The following is a 23,928-nucleotide window of genomic DNA, read 5'->3' on the forward strand; positions in this document are numbered from 1 at the left end:
CAACAATTCAAAGTAGCATTTTATTAGTAAAAAAAAAATTCTTTCCTATAGGCAAATTAGTGTTTACATAAGAAGCAACTGATTTTCACTGAGGCTGCTGAGATGGGCACTCATATTTTAAACCAGAAGTTGTAGCTAAATCTTATTTATGCATTGGGTAAACCCCTGATTCACAGAGACATGGTGCAAAGAGTAGCTTTAATTTTTTTTCAAGGGCTCCCCTCCCCTCTAAGTTAAATGGAGATGGCAGGAGAATCCTATGCTAGTCATTTCCAACACCTTAAAAACTGCTACCCAATGTGTATTTTTAAATTACAGTTATAAAACATTTTTAAGTGAAATTTGATGCTAAGTGACATTTGCAGAACTGTCAAAGCCCTCCTTGGAACACTAGTTTTAAAAATGGCTGAATGAGACCATTGGTCAGGTCACATCCAGCTCAAAAGCCTCTATTTCTAAGGCTGTTTTTTTTCTGTCTGGAATTCAGCTGGAGGTTGGGGAGGAGGAGAGGATGGAATAGCACCTTGAAGGTTTGGACTCTGCTATCCTTACAGCAAAAGCCCCAGAAGCAAGTGGGGGCTTTTAGAAGGCTGCAGGCATAAAAGAAAAAGCCATTTAAGTGGAGCAGAAACAGACAGACTTTTGAACTTGCACAAGGCAGAGATGGTTCAAAAGCATGGTAGGAAGATGTCGGCAGCTTTATCCATCTGCTTCCAAGAGCCTCCAGTTTTTAAGATAAAAAGCATCTCTAGCCTCAGAGTTTGAGAGCCAAGGAGTATAGATGGAAGAATGATAACAGGTTTACTGTTTTAATGCCAATTTGGGTCACAATGAACTAGACACATGAGCCAAGTGTGTCTATAAGTGCAAATTTGAACCCATTGCCAACTTGGTTAAAATGAGGACATTTCTCATAAAAATCCAGATTTCTGGCTTTACTTATGACAACAGGAAGCTCTGGCACCAGTGGGCTGCTCTCCCCAGGGCCATTCAGGGGTAGAGTCAAGGTTCTCGTGTCTCGTGCCAAGACAGAGCAATGCCCTCCATGTTTGCATGGTCACCATCATAATCTGCTGGTCACCCCAGTGCACAGCAATTATCTTGATTACTTGTTGGTGCCTGTGGGCATTTGAATGTGCCACCCATGGAACTGATGGTTGTGCTTCTGGGTCTAAAATTAGAGTGAGGTGGTCCCAACAAAAATTGGAACAGGAAGGCTCTAGATTCTAATTTCTCAGAGTTCTCTCTGCTCGTGATCTTGAGCAAATCACGACTAACTCTGCAAGGCTGTTTCCTTATCTGTAAAATGGAAGCAGAAACTCCTGCCCTCTCTGAAGTATGGGCTGTGATAAGGATCAGACCATACCAACTGGTGCTTTATAAATTGGCTCTGTGGTCCACGTCTGTGGTCTGGTTGGTCTCATATCCATCCATCCCCATGTTGGCTAGCACCCCAGTTACCGTGGGGAGTAGCCTCTCCCCCTCTCAGTCTACAGAGTTGGGTGGTGTTGACTCCAACCTCAGTCTGGATGGACGTGGGGTCAGGACCGCCAAGCAGAGTGCTGCATTTTCCTCAAAGATAGCTTTGTGTTCTGGGATGGGTGTATGAACTAATTGGGGCTAACAGATTTAGAACCAGGACTTTGGTTCAAACTGTTGGAAAGAGACCTTCTTTTCTGCTGAACTTGGCTGTCATGATGCTAATCTGGGGGTGGACTGGAGAATAGAGCTGAGGAGAGAAAAAAAATGGAAAGATGGTAGGAAACAAGGTCTGGTCACATAACTGGAGGCTTCGAGTCCAGATATATATCAACACATACTTTCTTTTTGCTTCAGTTGGACTGAATGGGACTAACTCACTTGGCGCCGTCGGGGGTTTTACACCAGCAGGCAGACTTGTGAGCGTTTGTTTGATCTGGATTCATTTCCCTGGGCACTCTCCGATCTCAAGTCCTGGAGTGCTCCTGCAGCAGCTGCCAGCTCTTCTCTCTGCCTGGATTTGACCATCCACACTGCTTTCTTGAAGTTCTTGAGAGGGTCCTGTTGTGAGATTCTTGATGAAGGGCACTGGAAACGCTCACGGATGAGATAGCCGTGTCTGGAGGGGGCAATGAAGCCATTGGAGGTTGGGATGATTCTGTTCACCACGGCATGCACAAACTGGACAGCCAGCAGTGTGCCTGTAGGGAGAAGTGGTGGGATGGGCACAAATGGTAAAAATTCAGCCACAGAGATCCAATCTCACACATTTGAGACTTAGCTGCGTGGGGTCAAATTTCTTCTATCCCCCTTACTGGCTTAGGCATGACAGCAAAATTCTCATTCCCTCTTGCTTCATCCACAATATGGAAATGATAACTGAGCCTACCTGCTGAGGGGAATTCTGAAGATTTGAAGATGTTATGCATGTCAAGTGCTAAGTATCAGTTTCATCCCAAAGTGAATTCAGTCAATATTATTATTGGAGAAGGAGCGGGAAGAGAGGTTGTGAACCTGTGCAGGATGGGCTTTTAAGGCCACAGTCCACAGACTTTAGCATCTTTATTACTCTGTATTAGAATACAATGTATTCAGTTGCAATGTATTAGAACATAACTATTCAATTATACTGATTCAATCACAGTGTTTTCAGTTATAATGTATTTGATTACAATATATTCAACTCTATCTGCTATTCATTCAGCCACTTACTTGCTTTATGACCTTGAGAAAATTTCTTAATCACTCTGAACTTCAGCTTCTTCATTTGTCAAATGGGGATAGCAATAACTCCTACCCCTCCCTGCCAGTGTCATAAGGGTTCCTTTCTCTATAGGAGAATGTGACAAAGGTAACCCTGGGGAGCAGGTAGACCAGCTTCAAACCACAGCCCACCCCATCTCTCAGAGCCTCAAATTTTATAAAAGGTGGGTGTGTACTGAGATAATGAAATGACTTGGTGACAGTATCCAGTACACAAGAAATGTTAACTTCTGTTAATATGTCCTTAGTGTGATGTTAAACAGAATGAGAAATGTGGAGTTTTCAAAGTGGCTGATCTTAAACAAGGCTCCCCAAACATTTACAGGGCCTGAGGAAAGAGAATGAATGGTCAACGTCCTATAAGATACAATATGTAAACACTGTAAACCCAGCTAATAAACTGTTGTATTAAGTGAAATATATTCTATCCTTCTACATTGGTTGATATACCTTCAGAACACCTGGAAGGTCAGGTTTGGGTTGAGGATTCTCAGGCTCTTCAGTTCCATGTCTGAATATAACAGTATGGGAGACCCCAGATGTCTGCGATTTTCCCCTTCTCTTCCCACATCCAGCTCCATCCTACATCCCTAAGGGGCCTCAGATACATACATGTGAATCCCCACCCAGGTCACACATCCAGACTCCATGCACACCATTCCACAATCACCTTCACAGCCTGGGGGTGTGCACGCTCAAGGCATAGCCCACTTTCAGAAGGATAGACCTGGGAAAGAGGCCCACAGAGGCCCTAAAGAGGACTTCTGGGGCATGTGGGGAGGGTGTTCTGGAGTTCCAGGTTTTCAGAGCATGGGTTCTAGAAGAAGAGGTATAGCTCCAGTTGGGCCTGTTCCCTGAAGCTGCAGATACCTGCCCCCCAAGCAGATGGACCCAATGAAGGGAGGTCAGAGCAGAGCCCTCTAATGTCAAGGATCCAGAACAGGGTCTTTTGTCTCCAGACCTAAGCTCAGTCCTACCCTCAAAGCAAAATGACTCACCATCCAGCACACTCCATACAATTATGGAGCAATCTTTCAAGCCTGCGTAGACATACTTGTCATCCTTGGAGAAGCAAGCACATTGGACTCCTATACAGTAAGAATTCTGTAGAAAAAGGCAATGTGATCTTTATTTCAGACTGAAAGACACCTAGGAATCCAGCCCCAAGGCACTTGTATAGGAAGCCAGACTTGTAAACACCTCTTGGGTGATGCATATGTGCTAAGTCGCTTCAGTCATCTCTGACTCTTTGTGACCCTATGGCTGTAGCCCACCAGGCTCCTCTGTCCCTGCAATTCTCCAGGCAAGAATATCTCCTCCAGTGGATCTTCCTGAACCAGTGATTGAACCTGCACCTCTTATGTCTCCTGAATCGGCAGGCAGGTTCTTTAGCACCACCTGGGAAGCTCCTTCTTGCGAGATGGATCAAGTTAAAACCTGGAGAGATGCTACGCATTGATATTCCTTGGCCCAAAATACATCTTCAAAGAGATTGGTTTGAGAGGATTAGTGACATTTTGCATTGGAGAACAGGAACTATAGGATTTAATTTCTTAAATGATCTTGGTTATACAAGTATTAGCTCCAATTGTATTTAATTAAAAACTATATGCTAAATGAAATTAGGAATCCTAGAACAGAAAAAAGGAACTCACTGAAAAACATATGATCCTGGACTTCCTTGTGACGCAGTGGGTGGGAATCCACCTACCAATGCAGGGGACGCAGGTTCAATCCCTGATCCGGGAAGATTCCACATGCCACGGAGCCCCTAAACCTGTGCGCCACAACTGCTGAGCCCGCATGCTGAACTACTGAAGCCCGTGTGCTTCGAGCCTGTGCTCTGCAACAAGAGAAGCCTCAGAAATGAGAAGCCTGGGCATCTGAATGGAGAGTAGCGCCATTCATTGCGACTAGAGAAAGCCCACGCAAAGCAATGAAGACCCAGTGCAGCCAAAAATAAATTTTTAAAAAGATACAAATTTTAAAAAAAACCCAACAACATATGATCCCAATAAAGTTGATAGCTAATCATATTGTTCCCATGTTACTTTCTTAGTTTTGACAAACATACTCTAGTTATGTAAGATGTTAATATCAGGGGAAGCTGGGTCAGGAGCAGGTAAATGGGAACCTTCAAACTATCTTCACAACTTAATCTGTAAATCTAAAATGATTCCAAATTTAAGTTTATTTTTTTTAAAAAGAAAAAGCTAGGTGTATTTAACTGCTGTGGTGATATTTCCCAACTCAACAAGGCAAAAGATTACTTATATCTCAGCCTTATAGTGACTTCATCAAGATAAGTCAGGGGGGATGAAGGCATTTTGAGATAAAACTGCCTATATTCTGTTCTCTTAGTTACAAGATTGTCTCCCTTAGTTTATTAAGAATGCTTATATCTTGCAACCTCAGGTACTATCTTTGTTCCGCATCTGAGAAAACTGGAATATTAGCACAACCTTACAAGATTGTTGTGAGGAATAAATTATAAAATGGTATTTTAATATGTATATTTGGACTGCAAGCAGATCAAACCAGTCAATCCTAAAGGAAATCGACCCTGAATATTCATTAGAAGGACTGATCCTGAAGCTGAAGCTCCAGTACTTTAGCTGCCTCATGTGGAGACCCGACTCATGGAAAAGACCCCGATGGTGGGAAAAATTGAAGCCGAAGGAGAAGGAGATGGCAGAGGATGAGATGGTTAGATAGCATCACCAACTCAACGAACATGAATGTGAGCAAACTCTGGGAAATAGTGAAGAGGAGCCTGGCAGGCTGCAGTCCATGGGGTCATGAAGAGTCGGCAGTAGTGACTGAACAATTTTGCATAATATATATGAATATGTAAATATATGATATCACTCAATCATATTGATACAAAATTTATAACTTCTTAAGAGATGGATGTGAAAACTCTCGAACACTTTGTATGTAAAGGAGTCATCAGTTTCCCTCCTCAGAGCCTTCCCAGTTGCTGTTCCTTCTGCCTAAAATGCTATTCCACCAGACTTACCTGACTTTCTTAATAGCAGCCCTTGCCACGCTCTACCTCTTTTTCTTGCCCTATTTTTCTTCAAAGGTCTTGTTGCACCCCAAACATCATGTATATGCTGCTTTGTTTTAATTTCACAAACATTTAATGGTCAGGAGCTCTCCGAGGGACAGGTACCACCTCAGTGAACAAAACACATAAAAATCCTGCCCTCACAGAGCTCACAGTGTCTCCCCGACTAGAACGTGGCTCCAAGAGGTGGGACGCCGTCTGCTATGGTCAAGTGCCTTCCTTGGCACTAGAAAGAGCCCTGGCATGGGTCATACAATCAAAACCTTTGGGTGAAAGAAAGGCCAGACAGGATCAGGGTGAGAAGAGTGAGGCAGGACTGTGCCAGTGCAGGATTTGATCCTGTCGTTATTTTCACTTTTTGACTGTGCTGTGTATCATGTGGGATCTTAGATCCCTGACCAGTATCGAACCCGGGCCCCCTGCATTGGAAGCTCGGAGTCTTAACCAGTGGACTGCCAGCAAAGTTCCCATCCTGTCTTTATTTTAAATGTTGCTATTTTGGGCTTCGCTGGTGGCTCATTGGTAAAGAGCCTGCCAATGCAGGAGACACAGCTTTGATCCCTGGTCCTGGAAGATCCCACATGCCATGGAGCAACTAAGCCTGTGCACCACAACTATTGAGCCTGTGCTCTAGAGCCCAGGAGCCACAACTACAGAAGCCTGCGTGCCCTAGAGCCCATGCTTTGCAACAAGAGAAGCCACCACAATGAGAAGCCTGAGCACTTCAGCTAGAGAGTAGCCCATACTCGCTGCAACCAGAGAAAAGCCCGTGCAGCAATGAAGCCCCAGCACAGCCAAAAATAAATACACAAATAAAACATTTGAAAATAAATAAATGTTGATATTTTATTTTGTGTGTATTTTTGCATCTATTTTTATTTTTTAAACATTGAACTAAACCATTATTTCTCTGGATGGCCAAGTTTTTTGGCATCCCCTAAAACTCTCTTCTGGAGGCGAGGACCTCTCTCACTTGACTCACACTAGTTCCGACCCTGGTTGGCTGCATGTGGTGTACCCTTAATAAATGATGCCCATCATCCATTTTCTAATGCCAGGACATGCACATGGTGTGGTAGGCTACCCACCGTGTAGCTCATCTCGAATTTCCACTTGCACACCTGCAGGTCCCAGAGACACAGTAGGGCTTCCTCGGCCCCGCTGACTGCCAGCTGCTCTTTGTGGCTGACCTCCACACAGGTGACTCGGCTCCCATGGGCCTCCAGAGGGAACACCTTGGAATTCACACACTCGTAAAGGAAGAGGTCACCGTTGATCATGCCGTAGATGACACGACAGTCAGCCAGAATGGCCACACTGGCTATGGTGTCGGGCAGTTGGGTATAGAAGGTGTATATTGGCCCGTCGATGACTGGACAGGGGTCCCCCGGGCTGATGTCCAGCACCAGGATGGTGCTGTCATAGGCAATGGCCAGGTGCCCCTCGTCCTTACTAAGAGCCATGCAGTTGATGGCTTTCCGGGCTTCTGGAGGAGGGATACACATCACGTCTTGTCTGGAGTTCAGGGGGAACACCAGGACAATCCCCGAAACGAGGCCAGTGAAAAGGAGATTGGCCTGCTCGGCAACCTCCAGACACCTGACCTCGTTGGAGGTGTCCAGAGCATCTTGCTCCTCACCTGTCACAGAGAGAAGACCGCATCAAGAATGGATCACAGGGATACTGGTTCCCATCTTTTAAGGATTTAAAAAAATGCTTTTGTTACCCTTCAACTTAGCTATTGCCAGTCTCCCTGGTTTCGCTCCTGCCCACCAATCATCCAAGCTTTAAAATATGACAATCACAACATCTCACTGCCCTGCCTCAGACCCTCTGAAGCTTTCTCAGAACCAATATACATGCCTTTCTCAGGTCTTCGGAACCTCTCATCCCAAATGTTTCCTTTTGCCACCCTCTGTAAAGGGTAGGAGAGTAAATATTTTTGCCCCGTATGCTCTCTGCTGTCACCACTTAACTCTGCTGGCACAGCCCTAAAGCGGCCACAAACAACATGGAAACAAGTGTGTGTCTGGATTTGGCCCTTGGGCTGTGGCTTACTGACTCCTATCACCTTGCCCACCACCCTGCTCTGTTTCTTCACATCCTACTCTCCCCCATGACTAGCAGGCAAGCACCTCAAATTTTGCAACTTCATCTGCCTTGCTCACTGTTAACGCCCAGAGTTTGGCCCCAAGACTAGCACTAAACCAATGTCTGTCGAATCCAGACACGAACTTGAGAGTGAATTTCTTTTCTCATTTTATGATCAGCCAGGCAGAAGATTGAAGGCAGAAGCAGAAAAGGATGACAGAGGATGAGATGGTTGGATGGCGTCACCGATTCAATGGACATGACTTGGTGACTGAACAACAACAGGAATTTCTATACCTCCGTCTACCCAGTGGGGATTGGGCAGGTATTACTACTGACATGCTTAGATCCCCTTTACCAGTCAGTTCACCCAGATCTAAGATCTCATGGCTGTTGAGTGAAGGAAGCACCTCATTTAGCAATGCCTAGGGGCTGAGCCCACCACCTAGGATGGACAGTGACTGCCTGATATGGGAGTAAAAAGGCTGGTCCCTTTGCTTCAAGATGGGACAACTGTGAAGTGCAATTCGTGTTCCTGGGCTCCTTGTGGAATCAAGCTGAGACCAGCTCCATGTTCAACACTGCTGCCACCCAGCCTGCTTCCTCACTCTCTCCTCCTGGGAGCTCTCCTCTGTACACCACTTGTGCAAATATCCCCATCAGGAACCCTGCCTCCAGGGAAGCCTCAACTAAAACAGGAATTGACCATCAAATAGTCAATGACCATATGCTAGAAATTTATGAAATCGAGTCCTGTTTTCTATCAGCCACTTTTAACCTAACTGGGGTGTTACACACTGAATGTTTGGGTCCTACCCCCAAAGAGGTGTTGAAGTCCTAACCCCCTAATGTGATGGTGTTAGGAGGTGGGACCTTTGGAAGGTGATTAGATCATGAGGGTGGAGTCCCCATTAATGGAATTAGTGCCCTTGTAAGAAGAGACTCTAGAGATTGCTTCTTTCTCTGCTCTCTGCCATTGGAGGACAGATTGAGAAGGTGGCCATCTGCAAACCAGGAAGTGGGCTCTCAACAGACATTGATCTGCCAGGGCCTTGATCTCAGACTTTCTAGCCTCCAGATCCATGAGAAATAAGTGTCTGTTCTTTAATCTTCTCCTCTTCCTGTCTATGGTGTTTTGTTATGACAACCCAAACAGACCAAGACAGGGGCTTCAGTTCTTACCCACACAAATGGCTGTGCTTAAGTCTTACAAACCTTCTGCCAAGTCCCAAATGCTGACTTTGTTTTTGTCCCCAGTTTTAGGGAAATAGACATAGCTGCCGTTGTGTGACACTGCTGTGAGGCCAGTGCGGTCCAAGAATGGGTTAGAGGCCCTCGGCTTCTGAGCACAGGTGAGATCCCAGACTTTAAAAGATGAGGACTGACGGGAAGCAGATGCCACCAAGGCCCCACCCCGGGCCAGCAGGCTCACAGGGGCCCCGACACCGTCCAAGATGTCCAGCAGAGTCCCCTGCGCTGACAGACTCCACACCTGAGGATGGAAGCAGAGCGGCAGAACTTCTCCTTATGCTGCTGCAGTTCAGGAGGAATATTCTTAAGATCACTTGTCTGCCCAAGATAAACTTTCAGGCTGGAGGTCAAGGGCCCTCACATTTCCTCACCCCCTCAAACTTTCCTACATCTCATCAATCAGCTACCATGGCAGTTCTCAAAGTGTGTTCTGGGGAACCCCTGGAAGTTAGCCTCCAGGTGGTTCTGCAAAAGGGGAGTTTCAGGGAGTTCTACAAAAACACAATTATTTTTGCTGTTATTTAAGAAGTCATTTGTCTTTTTTACACATTCTTCCTCTCATAAATGAGCAATAGTCTTCGAGAAACTATGGAATATGTTATCAGAACAGATGGGAGAATGTAGAATCAAATATGAGAATCTGATTGTCTTCTGTGAAGCCAGACAAGAAAGAGATTTGCCAAAATATGAAATGATAACACTTTTCATGATTTTTGTGTGTGTGTTTCAGAAAATAATTACTGTTTTCACAAAATTATGCTATTATATTCATATGTCACATTGAGGAATTAATGGAGAAGTATTTTTAGATTTTGGCATTTAAAAATTTAACATGGTAAATATCAGTAGATACTAAATGCAATACAGGATCTGAAAAATGACACTTGTAGAAAAACTGGTGAAATAGGATCGAGGTCTGTAGATGAGTTTTGTCCCAAATGATATTGTCCCAATGTTAATATCTTGGTTTTGATAATGAGATCAATGTGATATAAGATGTTAACCCTGAGGATAGCTGGGTGAAGAGTTGATATGTATAGTTTTATGTTTTACGGAAGAGTTGCGAAGAGACCCAGAGAGTACTCATATATGTGTGTGTCTGTGTGTATATAATCATATATATATGTATATATGTGTGTGTATAATCATATACATATATATGTGTGTGTGTATATATATGTCCAATCCTGCTCCTCTGAAAGTTATATATATATATATATATATACATACACACACACACACATATATATGGGGCTTCCCTGGTGGCTCAGGTGGTAAAGAATCTGCCTAAAATGTGGGAGATCCGGATTCAATCCCTGGGTCAGGAAGATCTCCTGGAGAAGGGAATGGCAACTCACTGCAGTATTCTTGCCTGGAAAATCCCATGGACAGAGGAGCCTGGTGGGCTACAGTCCATGGGGTCACAAAGAGGTGGATGATTGAGTGACTAAGACACACACGTATGTATCTGAGATCTATCTGGGCTCTCTTCACAATTCTTCTGTAAGAACCTAAAACTATTTCAAAATAGATCATTTGTTAAAAATATATGAATCATGCGGATATAATCCACATACATGAAAGCTCCTTGAAGGTTCTCAATAACCTTTAAAAATCTAAAGAGGTCCTAAGACCAGAATGTTGCTGCTACTGTATCACATGCTCTTCTCCCCAGCTTGGAGAACTTTGAGCTTAATAGGATTTTTTCCCCATCTCCCCAACCCTGCTCCTCTGAAAGTCAAACTCTTCCCAGTATTTTATGTTTACCGGGAATGCTCTCTCTTTTGTTGAATGCTTTAATAATTGCCCCTAGATCTGTCTCTGAGTCCCAGAAGACCACCCCCACCGTGTCATCCAATGACCTGCTCTGTTTTGCCTGCACTAGTCTTTGTGGGTTTCTGTATTTTGAAGCCAAATGATCCCTAAAGAACCATACTTTGGGACTTCCCTGGTAGTCTGGTGGCTAAGACTCCTTGCTCTCAATGCAGGGACCTGGAGATCCCATGTGCCACAGCTAAGAATTTGCATGTCACAGCTATAAGATTCCACATACTGCAACTAACACCTGGAACAGCCAAATAAATAAATATTTTTGTTTAGAAAAAGAATCATACTTTCTCTTCCAGAGGTGAAGGTGAGGACGATGGGCCATGCATCTCTCCCTCACCTGAATGAGTGCATCCCGGGACCCAGTGACAATCAGATTGTTTTCAGGACCAAAAACGGCTGTCTCTACCACATCTTCGTGTTCAAGGTCAGTGGCCAGGAATCGATGAAATCCCTGTGCATCTGCCAAAAATATCCTCACGGACCTTCCAAAACCTAAAACAGCAGAGACCAAGATTATACTTTTCACTCCTTGAGGAATTTGAGAGTAATTGAATTCAATCAATAATGATTTTTTTTTGAGCACCTACTATACGCAGGTGGAAAGGATACAGTGGTGAACAAGCTAGACCAGGCCTCCATCATAGAGCCTACAGTTGGGGAAGGGTGAGCACACCAGTGATCAATAACCTCATAGAAAACAGTAAAGTTATTTATTATCACAAGGCTATGAGTTTTCAGACAGCTGATTCTGCCTGTTTGGGTTGCTGGTGGTCTCCCAGAACAAAGCTGGACACATGGTAAATACGTTTTGAAGGTGGAGGGAGGGGTGGGAGGGCAGGAGGAAGGAAGGAAAATAAAATGATTACAGCTTGTGTTAAGGGCAATGAAGTCAGGGGCTGGGTGCCATGAGAAAAACAGGACTCAGAGACGCACATAGCAGAGAAAGCAACGTGAAGATGGAGGCAGAGACTGGAGAGATGTGGCCATAAGCCAAGGAATCCCGGCAGAAGCTGGAAGAAGCAAAAAACAAACAAGTGAAGAAAAAACAACAGCGTAAACAAACAAACAAACAAACAAAAAACATACTTCTCAGAAGACTTTGGAGGGCGCCAGTCCTACCAATGCCTTGATTTTGGACTTCCTGACACTAGAACCATGAATAAAGATACTCTTATTGTTTTAAGCCACCATGCTTGTGCGGTAATTTATTGTAGGACATTTGCATTGCCTTTAGAGAGATGAAGAGGTGGCAAGCACTGGAAGGGTGGGAATAGCATGAGATGCCCGGAAGGAAGGAAAGGCCAGCTGTGTTTGAGAGAAGCATGGAAGCCAGTGTGGCTGGAGCAGAAGGAAGAGGAGGTGAAGGAGAGGAAGGAGGGGGTAGATTTAGCAAAACAGCAACAGGAACCTCCTTAGTGGTCCAGTGGTTAAGAACCTGCCTTTGAGTAGTACTGATGACCCTATTTTCAGGGCAGCAATGGAGAATCAGACATAGAGAACAGATTTACGGACACGAGGTTGCAGGGGTGGGGGGTGGGAGAGAGGAGAGGGCAGGACGAGTGGAGAGATGAGCAGGGACACATATACACTGTCGTATGTAAAATAAATAGCCGGTGGGATAGCTGTGTGCCTTGAGGAACTCAAACCGAGGCTCTGTGACAATCTGGAGGGGTAGGCCCCCATTAAAATCATGTTGATTTCATGTTGGGTTTGGGGGTCTATTGCATTAAATAAGACGTATTAATAACACAAATGCCACTTATTTCTCTTTACCTTTTTAAATGGGGTCGCGAGAACGTACACAATACAAATGTGGTTCACATTTGTACTTTTCATTCCTGGACAGCGCTGGTCTAAAGTGTCTTGAACCCTGGAAATGGCTTTGTAAAAATCAGACTGAAGGATTTCCCTGGTAGTCCAGTGGCTAAGACGCCATGCTCCCTTTGCAGGGGCCTGGCTTCTGTGCCTGGTCAGGGAACTAGACCCCACAGGCTGCAGCTAACGATCCCACATGCGACAATGATCAAAGGTGCCGCCTGTGGCAACTAAGACCCAGTGCAGCCAAAAAAATAAACTGATTAGTTTTAAAAAATTGGACTGGGACTTCCCTGATTGTCCAGTGGTTGGGAATCTACCTTCCAATGCAGAGGACAAGGGTTCAATCCCTGGTTGGGAAACTAAGATCCCACATGACGCAGAGCAACTAAGCCCATGCTCAACTAGAGAGTCCATGACAGTAATAAAAGATCTCACACGATGGAAGGAGGATCCCACATGCCGCAACTAAGACCTGATACAGCCAAATAAAAAAATAAAAATGAATATTAAAAAAAAAAATTAGACTGATCTAAGGTGGCTCAGACGGTAAAGAATCTGCCCGCCATGTGGGAGATCCGGGTTCAGTCCAGGTTGGTAAGATCCCCTGGAGAAGGGAAGGGCTACCCACTCCAGCATTCTTGCTGGAGAATTCCATGGACAGAGGAGCCTGGCGGGCTGCAGTTCCTGGGTTGCAAAGAGTCAGACAGACTGAGCGGATACCCTTTCCCTTTCAAGGACAGTGAAAGCGATCTGTATGATGCTACAATGATGGATATACATCATTACCCATTTGTCCAAACCCACGGAGTACACAGCACCAAGAATGAACCGTAATGTGAGCCACGGACTTTGAATGAGGATGCTGTGTCAGTGGGGTTTCATCAAACTCGGAGCTGCAACAAGCGTGCCGCTCTAGTGGGTGATGTTGAAAACGGGGGAGGCTAATGGGAGCAAGCAGGTACCTGGAATTCTCTGTGCCTTTTGCTCAGTTTGGCTGTGAGCCTAAAACTACTCTAAAATGTTTTTCTTTAAAAATAAAGTCAGGATATGGAGCACCTGTTTGTCACCTCTACCAGGAAGCCTTCCCTGACTACTTCAGGCTAAGTCATAGGTTCCTGTACCCCCTGATTCTTGTCTGAACATGGCACCAACCAGCCTTTCCTGTGGCTACCTAATCACTCATATCTCCTGATATGAGGGGTTGTGTGGGCTGGGTGTACTCTCTCCTCTCACCCCATGCCTCTCTATCCCTGTAACTCAGGCAGGAATAACCACTCTCATTTCAGAGGTAATGGAACAGAAGTCCAGAATGTTTCAGAGATTTATCCAGAACAGGGGTTGATGAACTACAGCCCGTGGGCAAAAATTGGCTGGTCATCTATTTTTATATGTGAGCTAGTAGTTTTTAAGTTTTTTCCATCCTTGAAGAAACTAACTAGGATTACTATTTCATAACACATGACAATGGTATAAAATTCAAATTTCAGCATCATGAAAGTACTTTTTTAAACTTTTTGGCCACACTGCATAGCATATAGGATCTTAATTCCCTGACCAGGGATTGAACCCCTGTCCCCTACATTAGAAGTGTGGAGTCTTAACCACTGGACCTCCAGGGAAGTCTCTCAGCATCCATGCAAATGTTATTGGCACACAGCCACACTCACTTGAAATCTCATCCATGGTGGGCTTCGCATTACAAGGACAGGGTTGGATAGTTATGACAGAGACCAGCAGTGATGTTTACTATGAGGCCCTGTGCAGAAAGAGTTTGCCCACCCACGTCCCCATTTCCCCAGGCCCCTCTCCACTGCCGACCAAACCCAGAGTTGCTGCCTCATGGCTCCAAATGAGAGCTAAACGCTACCTGCAGCGAGAAGAGACTCGTCTTCAGAGACCACCAGGAACCCCACAGCTTCCGGAAGCTTTTCCAGCAGGCTGTCTCCTTCGGAGGAAACCTGTGCAGAATCAAGGATGCCCATCAAGCGTTTCCACCAGGTTAAGGGTTTAAGGTCAAGGGCTTGCGTGTGATGCAAGGCCCTGCCACTCACCAGCTCTATGATCCTAAGTAAATTCCTTCAGCCCCAGGCTGCCTCAGTTTCCTCATCTGTTAAGTGGGCGATGATCCCAGGACTGCCTCACGGGGCTATCATGGGGTGAGAAGTGCATGGGATGGAGCCTTCTGTCTCATAATCAACCCTCCCAAAGTGGTAGCTATTATTATTATTACTGTTGATGTTATTGTTGTAACCAACTCAGGGACCCAGCGACTATCACAGCACTCTAGTTTTCTGCCCCAAGAAGAGCTCAGAGATCATAAATAAGATTGAAAGATAGATTACAGCTGGAAGACGGCAGTACCATTCTCCCCGTTCCCAAGTTGCAGAGATGAACTGATTTTGTTCAGCTCTTAGAGGAAGGTTTGGGTTTATTTTTGGTTGTTTTTGCCTGAAGAGGGGCAGGAGGAAGTTAATTTCTGCAATGGCTGTTGATGAAATACAATTTTTATTTTAAGGCAGGACAAGAAGAAACTAAACATAAAATTCTCTCTGTGTGTTAGTTTGGGCCTTCTCCCTCCCTAAGGGGTAGAGTGCGTCTGCCTGACACAGTAGCCAGCTCTCCTCAAAGATGGGAGTGCCTGCTCAACCACAAAGATGAATTTTCCTTTCTTCTTCTTTTTCTTTTTACAATTTATGCTTTAATTTTGAGGGAAATGGAGATAGTAGTACGAGTAATTCTTTTCCATAGATATTTCACTGTGAAGGAGAGTCTTTTTAAGGTTCTCATTGGTTATCTATCTTATATATAATAGTGTATATATGTCAATCCCAGTCTCTCAATCAGTGTTATATTAGTCTCTACTAACAAACGAAGTGCAACAAAGTGAATCAGCCATACGTATACATAGAGGGCTTCCCCGTGGCTCAGCAGTAAAGAATCTGCGTACAATGAAGGAGCCACAGGAGACACAGGTTTGATCACTGGGCTGGGAAGGTCCCCTGGAGGAGGGCATGGCAACCCACTCCAGTACTCTTGAAAGGAGAATCCCATGGACAGAGGAGCCTGGAGGGCTACAGTCCAAAGAGTCGCACAGAGTCGGACACAACTAAAGCGACTTAGCACACACGCACACATATATCCCCTCTTTTTCAGATATCCTTCCCATCTCGGTCACCACAGAACGCTGAGCAGAGTTCCCTGTGTTACACAGTGGCTTCCTGCCAGTTATCTATTTTATACATGTGTGTGTGCTCAGTCGCTCAGCCATGTCCAACTCTGTAACTCTATGGACTGTGGCCCGCCAGGCTCCTCTGTCCCTGGGATCTCCCAGGCAAGAATACTGGAGTAGGGTGCCATTTCCTTCCCTAGGGGATCTTCCCAACCCAGGGATCAAACCCACATCTCCTGCGTCTCCTACATTGGCAGACGGGTTCTTTACTGCTAGCAACATCCTAGGAAGGCCCTCGAAAAGCAGAGTAGAACCTAAATAATATTTAACCTAGAAAGAAGATGCTTCCTTCGAGCCTCTAGTGGAGGGGTCTGAATCAATTTAATCTGTACTTCGAGTGGGCCTGGACTTGACTGCGTCTTTAGTTTAAGCTGATCTTACCACTGTCTTCACATGTTTTGAAAGTAGAATCAAGACTTTCTCCCCAGCGGGGCTAGGATCTGAACACTAGTGAGATTCTAGAGACCCCTAGTTCTTACAACCCAGTCACCATCCTTCTAAATAGCAGAATTGATCTCTCTTCAGCCTGACCACCCGCTTTTTGGGGGTGCTGGGGATTGTCGTCCAGTCACGCCAACAGTTTTCTGCCCCGATATACATGTTTCTAGGAATCTAGTTTGAGTTCTGCCAGAAAAAGACACTGAGAATAGTATTTGAGTGCAACTAGTTTATTTGGGGGTCGATCCTAGGAAACACTGGTATAGTGTGGAGAATTGAGACAAGGAAGGAAAGGCAGCCAATCAGTGTGGCTCAAGAAGCAGTTACCAATGCAGGCAAATGTACGTGAGTCCTGCTGGGGGTGCCCTGAGAGAGAGTAGAGCATGCATCAGAGTTGCCCCCACTGAGGGATCAAGAGCTGGGTGGGGTTCTACCCACCACCTCTATTTCAGATTGGGAAGAGGCTGCTCCCAGGAGCAGCAATGCCGAGACCAAGTGTGCGGATGTAGGGAGAGAGGGGCAGGAAAGAAAAAAGACTCAGCTAGGTGCAGGGTCACAGATGTGCAACTGTAATATCAGTGCCTGACATCAAGCCTTCTGACTGCTGAGGCATCCATTTCTAAAGACACCCATCTTGAATAAACAAGCTGGCAGCTGCTAGCAAAACCACTGGATAAGGAACCAGGCTGCCCACCATGAAGGTTCCTCTTTCAGAAAACGCTGGTAACCTAGATAACTGACCACGTGGGTGACCCTGCCTTCCCCTTCCTACATCCTAACTCCTCCCCATGTGTTTTAAATTTTCCAGTAAAGATTGGATCCACAAAAGGCTTGGCACCCTACCCTCAAATCTGTGTGGTCCTCGGGCATGCTATCTACCTTCCTCAAAGTTCTCTGATGGGTTTTAGCTGAAGTGCATCCCATGATCATTAAAAAAAAAAAAAAAAAGAGCCACAAGAGCCGGCCCAGTCATAAATAGGGGCTCCGTGGGAGAAACGTGTTAGAGCCCCCTATGAGTGATGTGTGCCCAGGAAAGCACCATAGGCATTCGTAACCGAGGGCATTACCATCAGTAGCCAGGGGACCGACAGAATAGCCTTCTGAATCGAGGGGATTGGCATGGGGCATCAAAGATGAGTTACACAGGGAGAAACCTGAACTCAACTAACATTATGTTCAGTTTACTCCACTGTTATGCCAGCGCTCCCACCCTACCCCGGCTGACTGGAAGCCTGGAGAGGTGCCCGTCTGTGCATCCCTTTCAGCGCCCTGCATGTAGGCTCCCTGTTTGCCCCCGTTTTACAGATGAGGAAACTGAAGCTCAGCAAAGGGCTGAGTAGCCCAAGAATACAACTAGGTAGAGGTGGAACTGGGATTTTCCTTTTTTTTGGTTTGTCTTTGTTTGCTTATTGAAGCATAGTTGATTGACAACATTGTGTTAATTTCTGGTTTATGACAAAGCGATTCAGTATATATATTCTTTTCCATTATAGTTTATTACAGGTTATTGAATATAGCTGCCTATGCTGTACAGCAGGGCCTTGTTATTTATCTATTTTATATATAGTAGCTTGGATCTGTTCATTTCAAACTCTTAATTTATCCCTACCCCCCATCCTCTTTCCCCTTTGGTGACCAAAAGTTTGTTATCTGTCTGTGAGTTTGTTTCTGTTTTTTAAATAAGTTCATTTGTAGATTCCACATAGAAGTGATATCATATGGTATTTGTCTTCCTCTTTTTGGCTTACTTCACTTAGTGAGATACTCTCTAGATCCATCCATGTTGCTGCAAATGGCATTATTCCGTTCTTTTTTATGGCTGAATAGTGTTTCCTTATGTATATGTACCACATCTTCTTTATCCATTCATCTGTCTGAAGGATATTTAGGTGGCTTCCATGTCTTGACCATTGTAAATAGTGCTGCAATGAATATTGGGGTTCATGGATCCTTTTGAATTGGAGTTTTCTCTGGATTTATGCCCAGGACTGGGATTGCTGGATCATAGGGCAACTCTAGTTTTGGTTTTTTAAGGAACCTCTGTACTGTTTTGCATAGTGGCTGCACCAACTTACATTCAGGACTGGGGTTTTCAAATTCAGTGAGTCTGATCCTAGAGTTCATGTTCCTTGCTAGGCTGCAGGATATTAGTGAAAATAATCAGTGATTGAAGGAGTAATGGGAAGCAACCAAGAGACCTGATGAAAGGACTGGGATTATCTTCCATGATCATGGTTGGTGCCTTGATTGCTCAGGGAGGCTACGAGGCATGAGGTCCAGAAATCTGGAGTTTGGGGGTGATTCTTTTTTTAAACCTTTTATTTTGCATTGGAGTATAGCCAATACACTATACTGATGCTGAAGTTGAAGCTTCAGTATTTTGGTCACCTGATACGGACAGCTGACCCATTGGAAAAATCCCTGATGCTGGAAAAGATTGAGGGGAGAAGGAGAAGGCATCAGAGGATGAGATGGTAGTACAGCATCACCAATGCAATGGACAGGAACTTGGGCAAACTTCGGGAGATGGTAAGGGACAGGGAGGCCTGCTGTGCTGCAGTCAATGCGGTAGCAAAGAGTCAGGTACAACTGGTCGACTGAACAACAACAACAACATAGCCAATTAACAACATTGTGATAGTTTCAGGCGGACGGCAAAGGGACTCAGCCATACGTATACATGTATCCATTCTCCCCGAGACCTCCCTCCCATCCAGGCTGCTGTACAACATCGAGTGGAATTCCCTGTGCTATAAAGTAGGTCCTTGTTGGTTATGGGACGATTCTTTAGTGGCCATATTTCTCCCTTCCTGAAACTCTCACCTCCTCAATAGGACACGCAAAACCCTCTGTGATCTATTTCCACTCCACTTCTCTTTTCTCCACAACACCAAGCATGTTCCTACCGCCTCACCACGCAACCCCCTATTCCCTCCATCTTTGCTTATTCATCTTAGTAATCCTTTCTTCTTCTGAGGCTGTCTCCCTGGAGAGGAACCTTCCAAGACTGCCTCTATCAGAAGCATTTGTTCCTTCACCCAAGCAAGAACATGCTATTTCTACCTCTACTGAAAACAGACTCTGTTCCTCTTAGTATGACTGTGAGTCACTGGAGAGCCTGGCTCCCTCCCTAGACTGAATTCCTCCCTAGACTGACGATGCGGTTAGACTCTAATGCATGGCGTGGTGCCCTTGCTCCTCCACCTGCAACTCCGATATAATGCAATCTTGGTGCCCCATCCATGTCCCCTCAATGCACTCCTCTATCCCTGAAGGGTGCGCACTGCACACCTGCAACTCGGTGCTGGGAGGTTGTTTTTCTGACCTCATTCCCTCATACACTTGGCCCCTGTGTTAATGCTCCTTGGAGCAGCCCTCACCTAACCACTGATGGAGCTGGTGGATAGAAACCCAAGTCCTATCCCCTCATCAGGGACAGTTCTGATACATGTTCTATACTTTCTCCCAGAGCATCCGCAGAAAGACTGAGCATCAACAGTTGCGCATTGGCCAGCCCCCAGGAGACACCAAGAGATGTTTCCTGGACTGTGCTGAATTGCAAACCCCTAGAATGAAGAAGCCTAGTGTCATTCATTAAAAGATCAAAGGTGATGGAATAATGCCATCTGCAGCACACGGGTGGATCTATACGACATCCTTTATACGTGGAATCTAAAAAGAAATGATACAAATGAACTTATTTACAAAACAGAAGCAGACTGACAGATTTAGAAAAGGAATTTATGATGGGGGGAGAATATAGGGAAGTGATAGTTAGGGAATTTGGGAATGACATGTACACTCTGCTATATTTAAATGGATAACCAACAAGGACCTACTGTATAGCCCAGGGAACTCTGCTCAATGTTATGTGGCAGCCTGGATGGAAGGGGATTTGGAGGAGAATGGATACACATATATGTATGACAGAGTCCCTTTGCTGTCCACCCCAAACTATCACAACATTGTTAATCAGGTATACTCTTAATATGAAATAGAAGGTTAAAAAAAAAAACAGATCAAAGGTGAGATGGTTTCTCCCAACTTCTGGGACATCTAAGCACTTTGGAGCTGAATTAATGTTGACTCAGTCAACATTTGTTGCTTACCAAAGAGATGGAGCCCGTGCTGGACCCAGTAACCATCATTCCTCGTTTCTGGACTGAGACCCCACAGGCAACTGTATCTTCTTTGACGCTGGACAAACGTTGCCTCCTGTGCAGTGTTCCCGTGGCTGAGCTCCACAGACTGATCACGCCACCCTGGGACACAGTCAGCAGTGTGGCCTGGGAAGCCAGCACTGCCATGCATACCCAGGGGTCAGAGGCATCCCCCAGGATACGGAAAATCAGCTCTGCAGTTTCCAGGTTCCAAGCACTGATCTAACAGAATGATGAAAAGACAGAGCCATGTCAGAGGGAGACCTAGATCGCAAGTTTGCCAGAGTCAAATGCAAGACCTGTTCTTTTTTCTTTTTGGTCATTGCACTTGAAGTCTTTTTATCTTTATACAAATTTTAATGGTTCCTTTCCCTTTATTGGTTTTTGTTCAGTCGCTCAGACGTGTCCGACTCTTTGCAACCCCGTGGACTGCAGCACGCCAGGCTTCCCTGTCCTTCACAATCTCCCGGAGTTCACTCAAACTCATGTCCATTGAACTGGTGATGCCATCCATTTATAGTTACTACAAAATATTGACAATATTAAAACCTGCTCTTTTTTAGAGTTTATGCATTTTATTGTCAATGCTCCATCAGTTTAAAGAAAAAGGAGGGAAGGACTTCCCTGGCGGTACAGTGGGTAAGAATCCACCTGCCAATGCAGGGCACATGGGTTCTATCCCACTAAGCCCGGGTGCCACAGCTACTGAGCCCATATGTTTAAATAACTCAAGCCCGTGCGCCTAGAGCCGGAGCTCTGCTACAAGAGAAGCCACTGCTATGAGAAGCCCATGAACCGCAACCAAGAGTAGCCCCTGCTCACCACAACTAGAGGAAGCCTGAGCACAGCGACGAAGACCTGGTGTAACCAAAAACAAGTAAATCAACTGAAAAAGAAGTAACCGGCAATGTTTTTAAAAATTTGATTAAAAAGCAAAAAGGAGTGGGGAAGTGGAAGGGATCCTGGAATGGATTCTGGAACGGCAAAAGAACATGTGTGGAAAAACTGATAAAATCCAAATGAAGTGTGGAGTTGAATTGATGGTAATTGTCCATATTAATGTTTAGTTTTGATAAATGTACACTGGTTATGTAAGACAGCATTGGAGAAAGCTGGAACAAGGCCATACAGGAACCCTCTCTACTATCTCTGGAGTTTTTCTACAAATCTAAAACTGCTGGGAGTTCCCTGGTGGCCCAGCAGTTAAGAATCCACCTTTCAATGCAGGGGACACAGGTTTGATCCCTGGTCAGGGAACTAAGATCCCACATGCCATGGGCAACACACTCTGGAACCCAGGCACCACAGCTAAAGAGAAGCCCACAAGCCACAACAAAAGACCCTGCAAGCTGCAACTAAGACCCAACACAACCAAAAATAAATGAATATATATATTTTTAGGAAAAAAAGGGTATTATTTCTCAAATCATTTTTAAAAAATAAATAAATAAAATTGCTCTAAAATACAGCTTTAAAAAAATAGAAAAACAGCCGTGCCATATGCATATATGTTCATTCCAAGTAATTACTGATGTATAATTAGAGAAGTTTCATCCTTAACCTTATCCCCAAAAGTATCTTTTCATCAAAAGTAATCATTTAAATAATTCTATTAATTCTACTTGTGGGGTTTACACTAAAGGACTCGGAAAAGATACACAGAAAGATATATACATGTGTATATATGTATAAGGAAAGTTACCTCAGCTATTTGAACATGCAAAGAACTGGAAGCAACCTGTATGTCCAGTATTAAGGGATTAGTTAAATAAGCTGCAGCACAGCCATGCAACAGAATCTTATGAAATCACTAAACATGCTGATTTTGAAGAATTTTTAAGGTTGTGGGCAAAGATCCTTTTATAAAGCTGTACATATGGTTTTATCCCCCTTTTGTTTCATACACACATATATACACACACGCACACCGTAAAAAGCAAAATTATGATAATGGTTAGGTTTGCAGTTATTTATTATATACTATTCCTTTACTATATTTTCCCAACTTTTGCTGATAACATAGCTGATTTCTAGAATCAGTTTTGAAAACAACCCACATCTCTGTAATAGTTAGGCCTACACTGTCCAATAAAAATACGATGTAAGACACATATGATGTTAAATTTTTTATAAGCCACATTTAAAAAGGTAAAAAGAAACAAGAGGTATCAATTTCAATGATATACCTTTTTAACCCAATATATTCAAATGTTGTCATTTCAACATATAATCAATACAAAATTATTATTGAAATATTTTACATTATATTTTATGATACTGAGTCTTTGAAATCCAATGTGTGTTTTATCCTTACTGTGCCTGTATGCTCAGACGCTCAGTCACGTCTGACTCTGCAACCCCATGGACTGAAGCCCACCAGGCTTCTCTGTCCATGGCATTCTCTCAGCAAGAATACTGGAATGGGGTGTCATTTCCTCCTCCAGGGTATCTTCCTGATGTAGGGATTTCACCTCCATCTCCTACCCCTCTCGCGTTGGCAAGGGGATTCTTTACCACTAGCGCCACCTGGGGTGCCCTTTGTATACAGTTCAGTTCAGTTGCTCAGTCGTGTCTGACTCTTTGTGGCCCCATGGACTGCAGCACTCCATGCCTCCCTGTCCATCGCCAACTCCCGGAGTTTACTCAAACTCACGTCCATTGAGTTGCTGATGCCGTCCAACCATCTCATCCTCTGTCGTCCCCTTCTCCTCCTGCCCTCAATCTCTCCCAGCATCAGGGTCTTTTCCAAGGAGTCAGCTCTTCACAGCAGGTGGCCAAAGTATTGGAGTTTCAGCTTCAACATCAGTCCTTCCAAAGAACACCCAGGACTAATGTCCTTTAGGATGCACTGGTTGGATCTCCTTGCAGTCCAAGGGACTCTTAAGAGTCTTCTCCAACACCACAGTTCAAAAGCATCAATTCTTTGGTGCTCAGCTTTCTTTATAGTCCAACTCTCACATCCATACATGACTACTGGAAAAATCATAGCCTTGACTAGACAGACCTTTGTTGGCCAAGTGATGTCTCTGCTTTTTAATATGCTATCTAGGTTGATCATAACTTTCCTTCCAAAGAGTAAGCGTCGTTTAATTTCATGGCTGCAATCACCATCTGCAGTGATTTTGGAGCCCCAAAAAATAAAGTCTGCCACTGTTTCCACTGTTTCCCCATCTATTTGCCATGAAGTGATGGGACCAGATGCCATGATCTTAGTTTTCTGAATGTTGAGTTTTAAGCCAATATTTTCACTCTCTTTCACTTTCATCAAGACGCTTTTTAGTTCTTCACTTTCTGCCATA

General features: G+C 44.6%; 1 protein-coding gene across 4 annotated transcripts in view; it reads right to left on the bottom strand.

The window, feature by feature from the left end:
* NWD1 (NACHT and WD repeat domain containing 1) overlaps positions 1–23,928 on the bottom strand; it is an 82,040-nt gene continuing 58,112 nt past the window's right edge. For all 4 annotated transcript variants that reach the window (XM_070792588.1, XM_070792590.1, XM_070792586.1 and 1 more), the window contains 7 exons: positions 20,579–20,851; positions 14,670–14,760; positions 11,322–11,476; positions 9,119–9,395; positions 6,901–7,451; positions 3,741–3,846; positions 1–2,180 (listed from right to left, as the gene is read on the bottom strand). In XM_070792588.1, the coding sequence (XP_070648689.1) occupies positions 1,879–2,180; positions 3,741–3,846; positions 6,901–7,451; positions 9,119–9,395; positions 11,322–11,476; positions 14,670–14,760; positions 20,579–20,851 (1,755 nt within the window). In that variant the 3' untranslated portion in view covers positions 1–1,878. The remainder of the gene's footprint in view (positions 2,181–3,740; positions 3,847–6,900; positions 7,452–9,118; positions 9,396–11,321; positions 11,477–14,669; positions 14,761–20,578; positions 20,852–23,928) is intronic.

This window comes from Bos indicus, chromosome 7, assembly GCF_029378745.1.
Source record: "Bos indicus isolate NIAB-ARS_2022 breed Sahiwal x Tharparkar chromosome 7, NIAB-ARS_B.indTharparkar_mat_pri_1.0, whole genome shotgun sequence".
Classification (NCBI taxonomy): Eukaryota; Metazoa; Chordata; class Mammalia; order Artiodactyla; family Bovidae; genus Bos; species Bos indicus.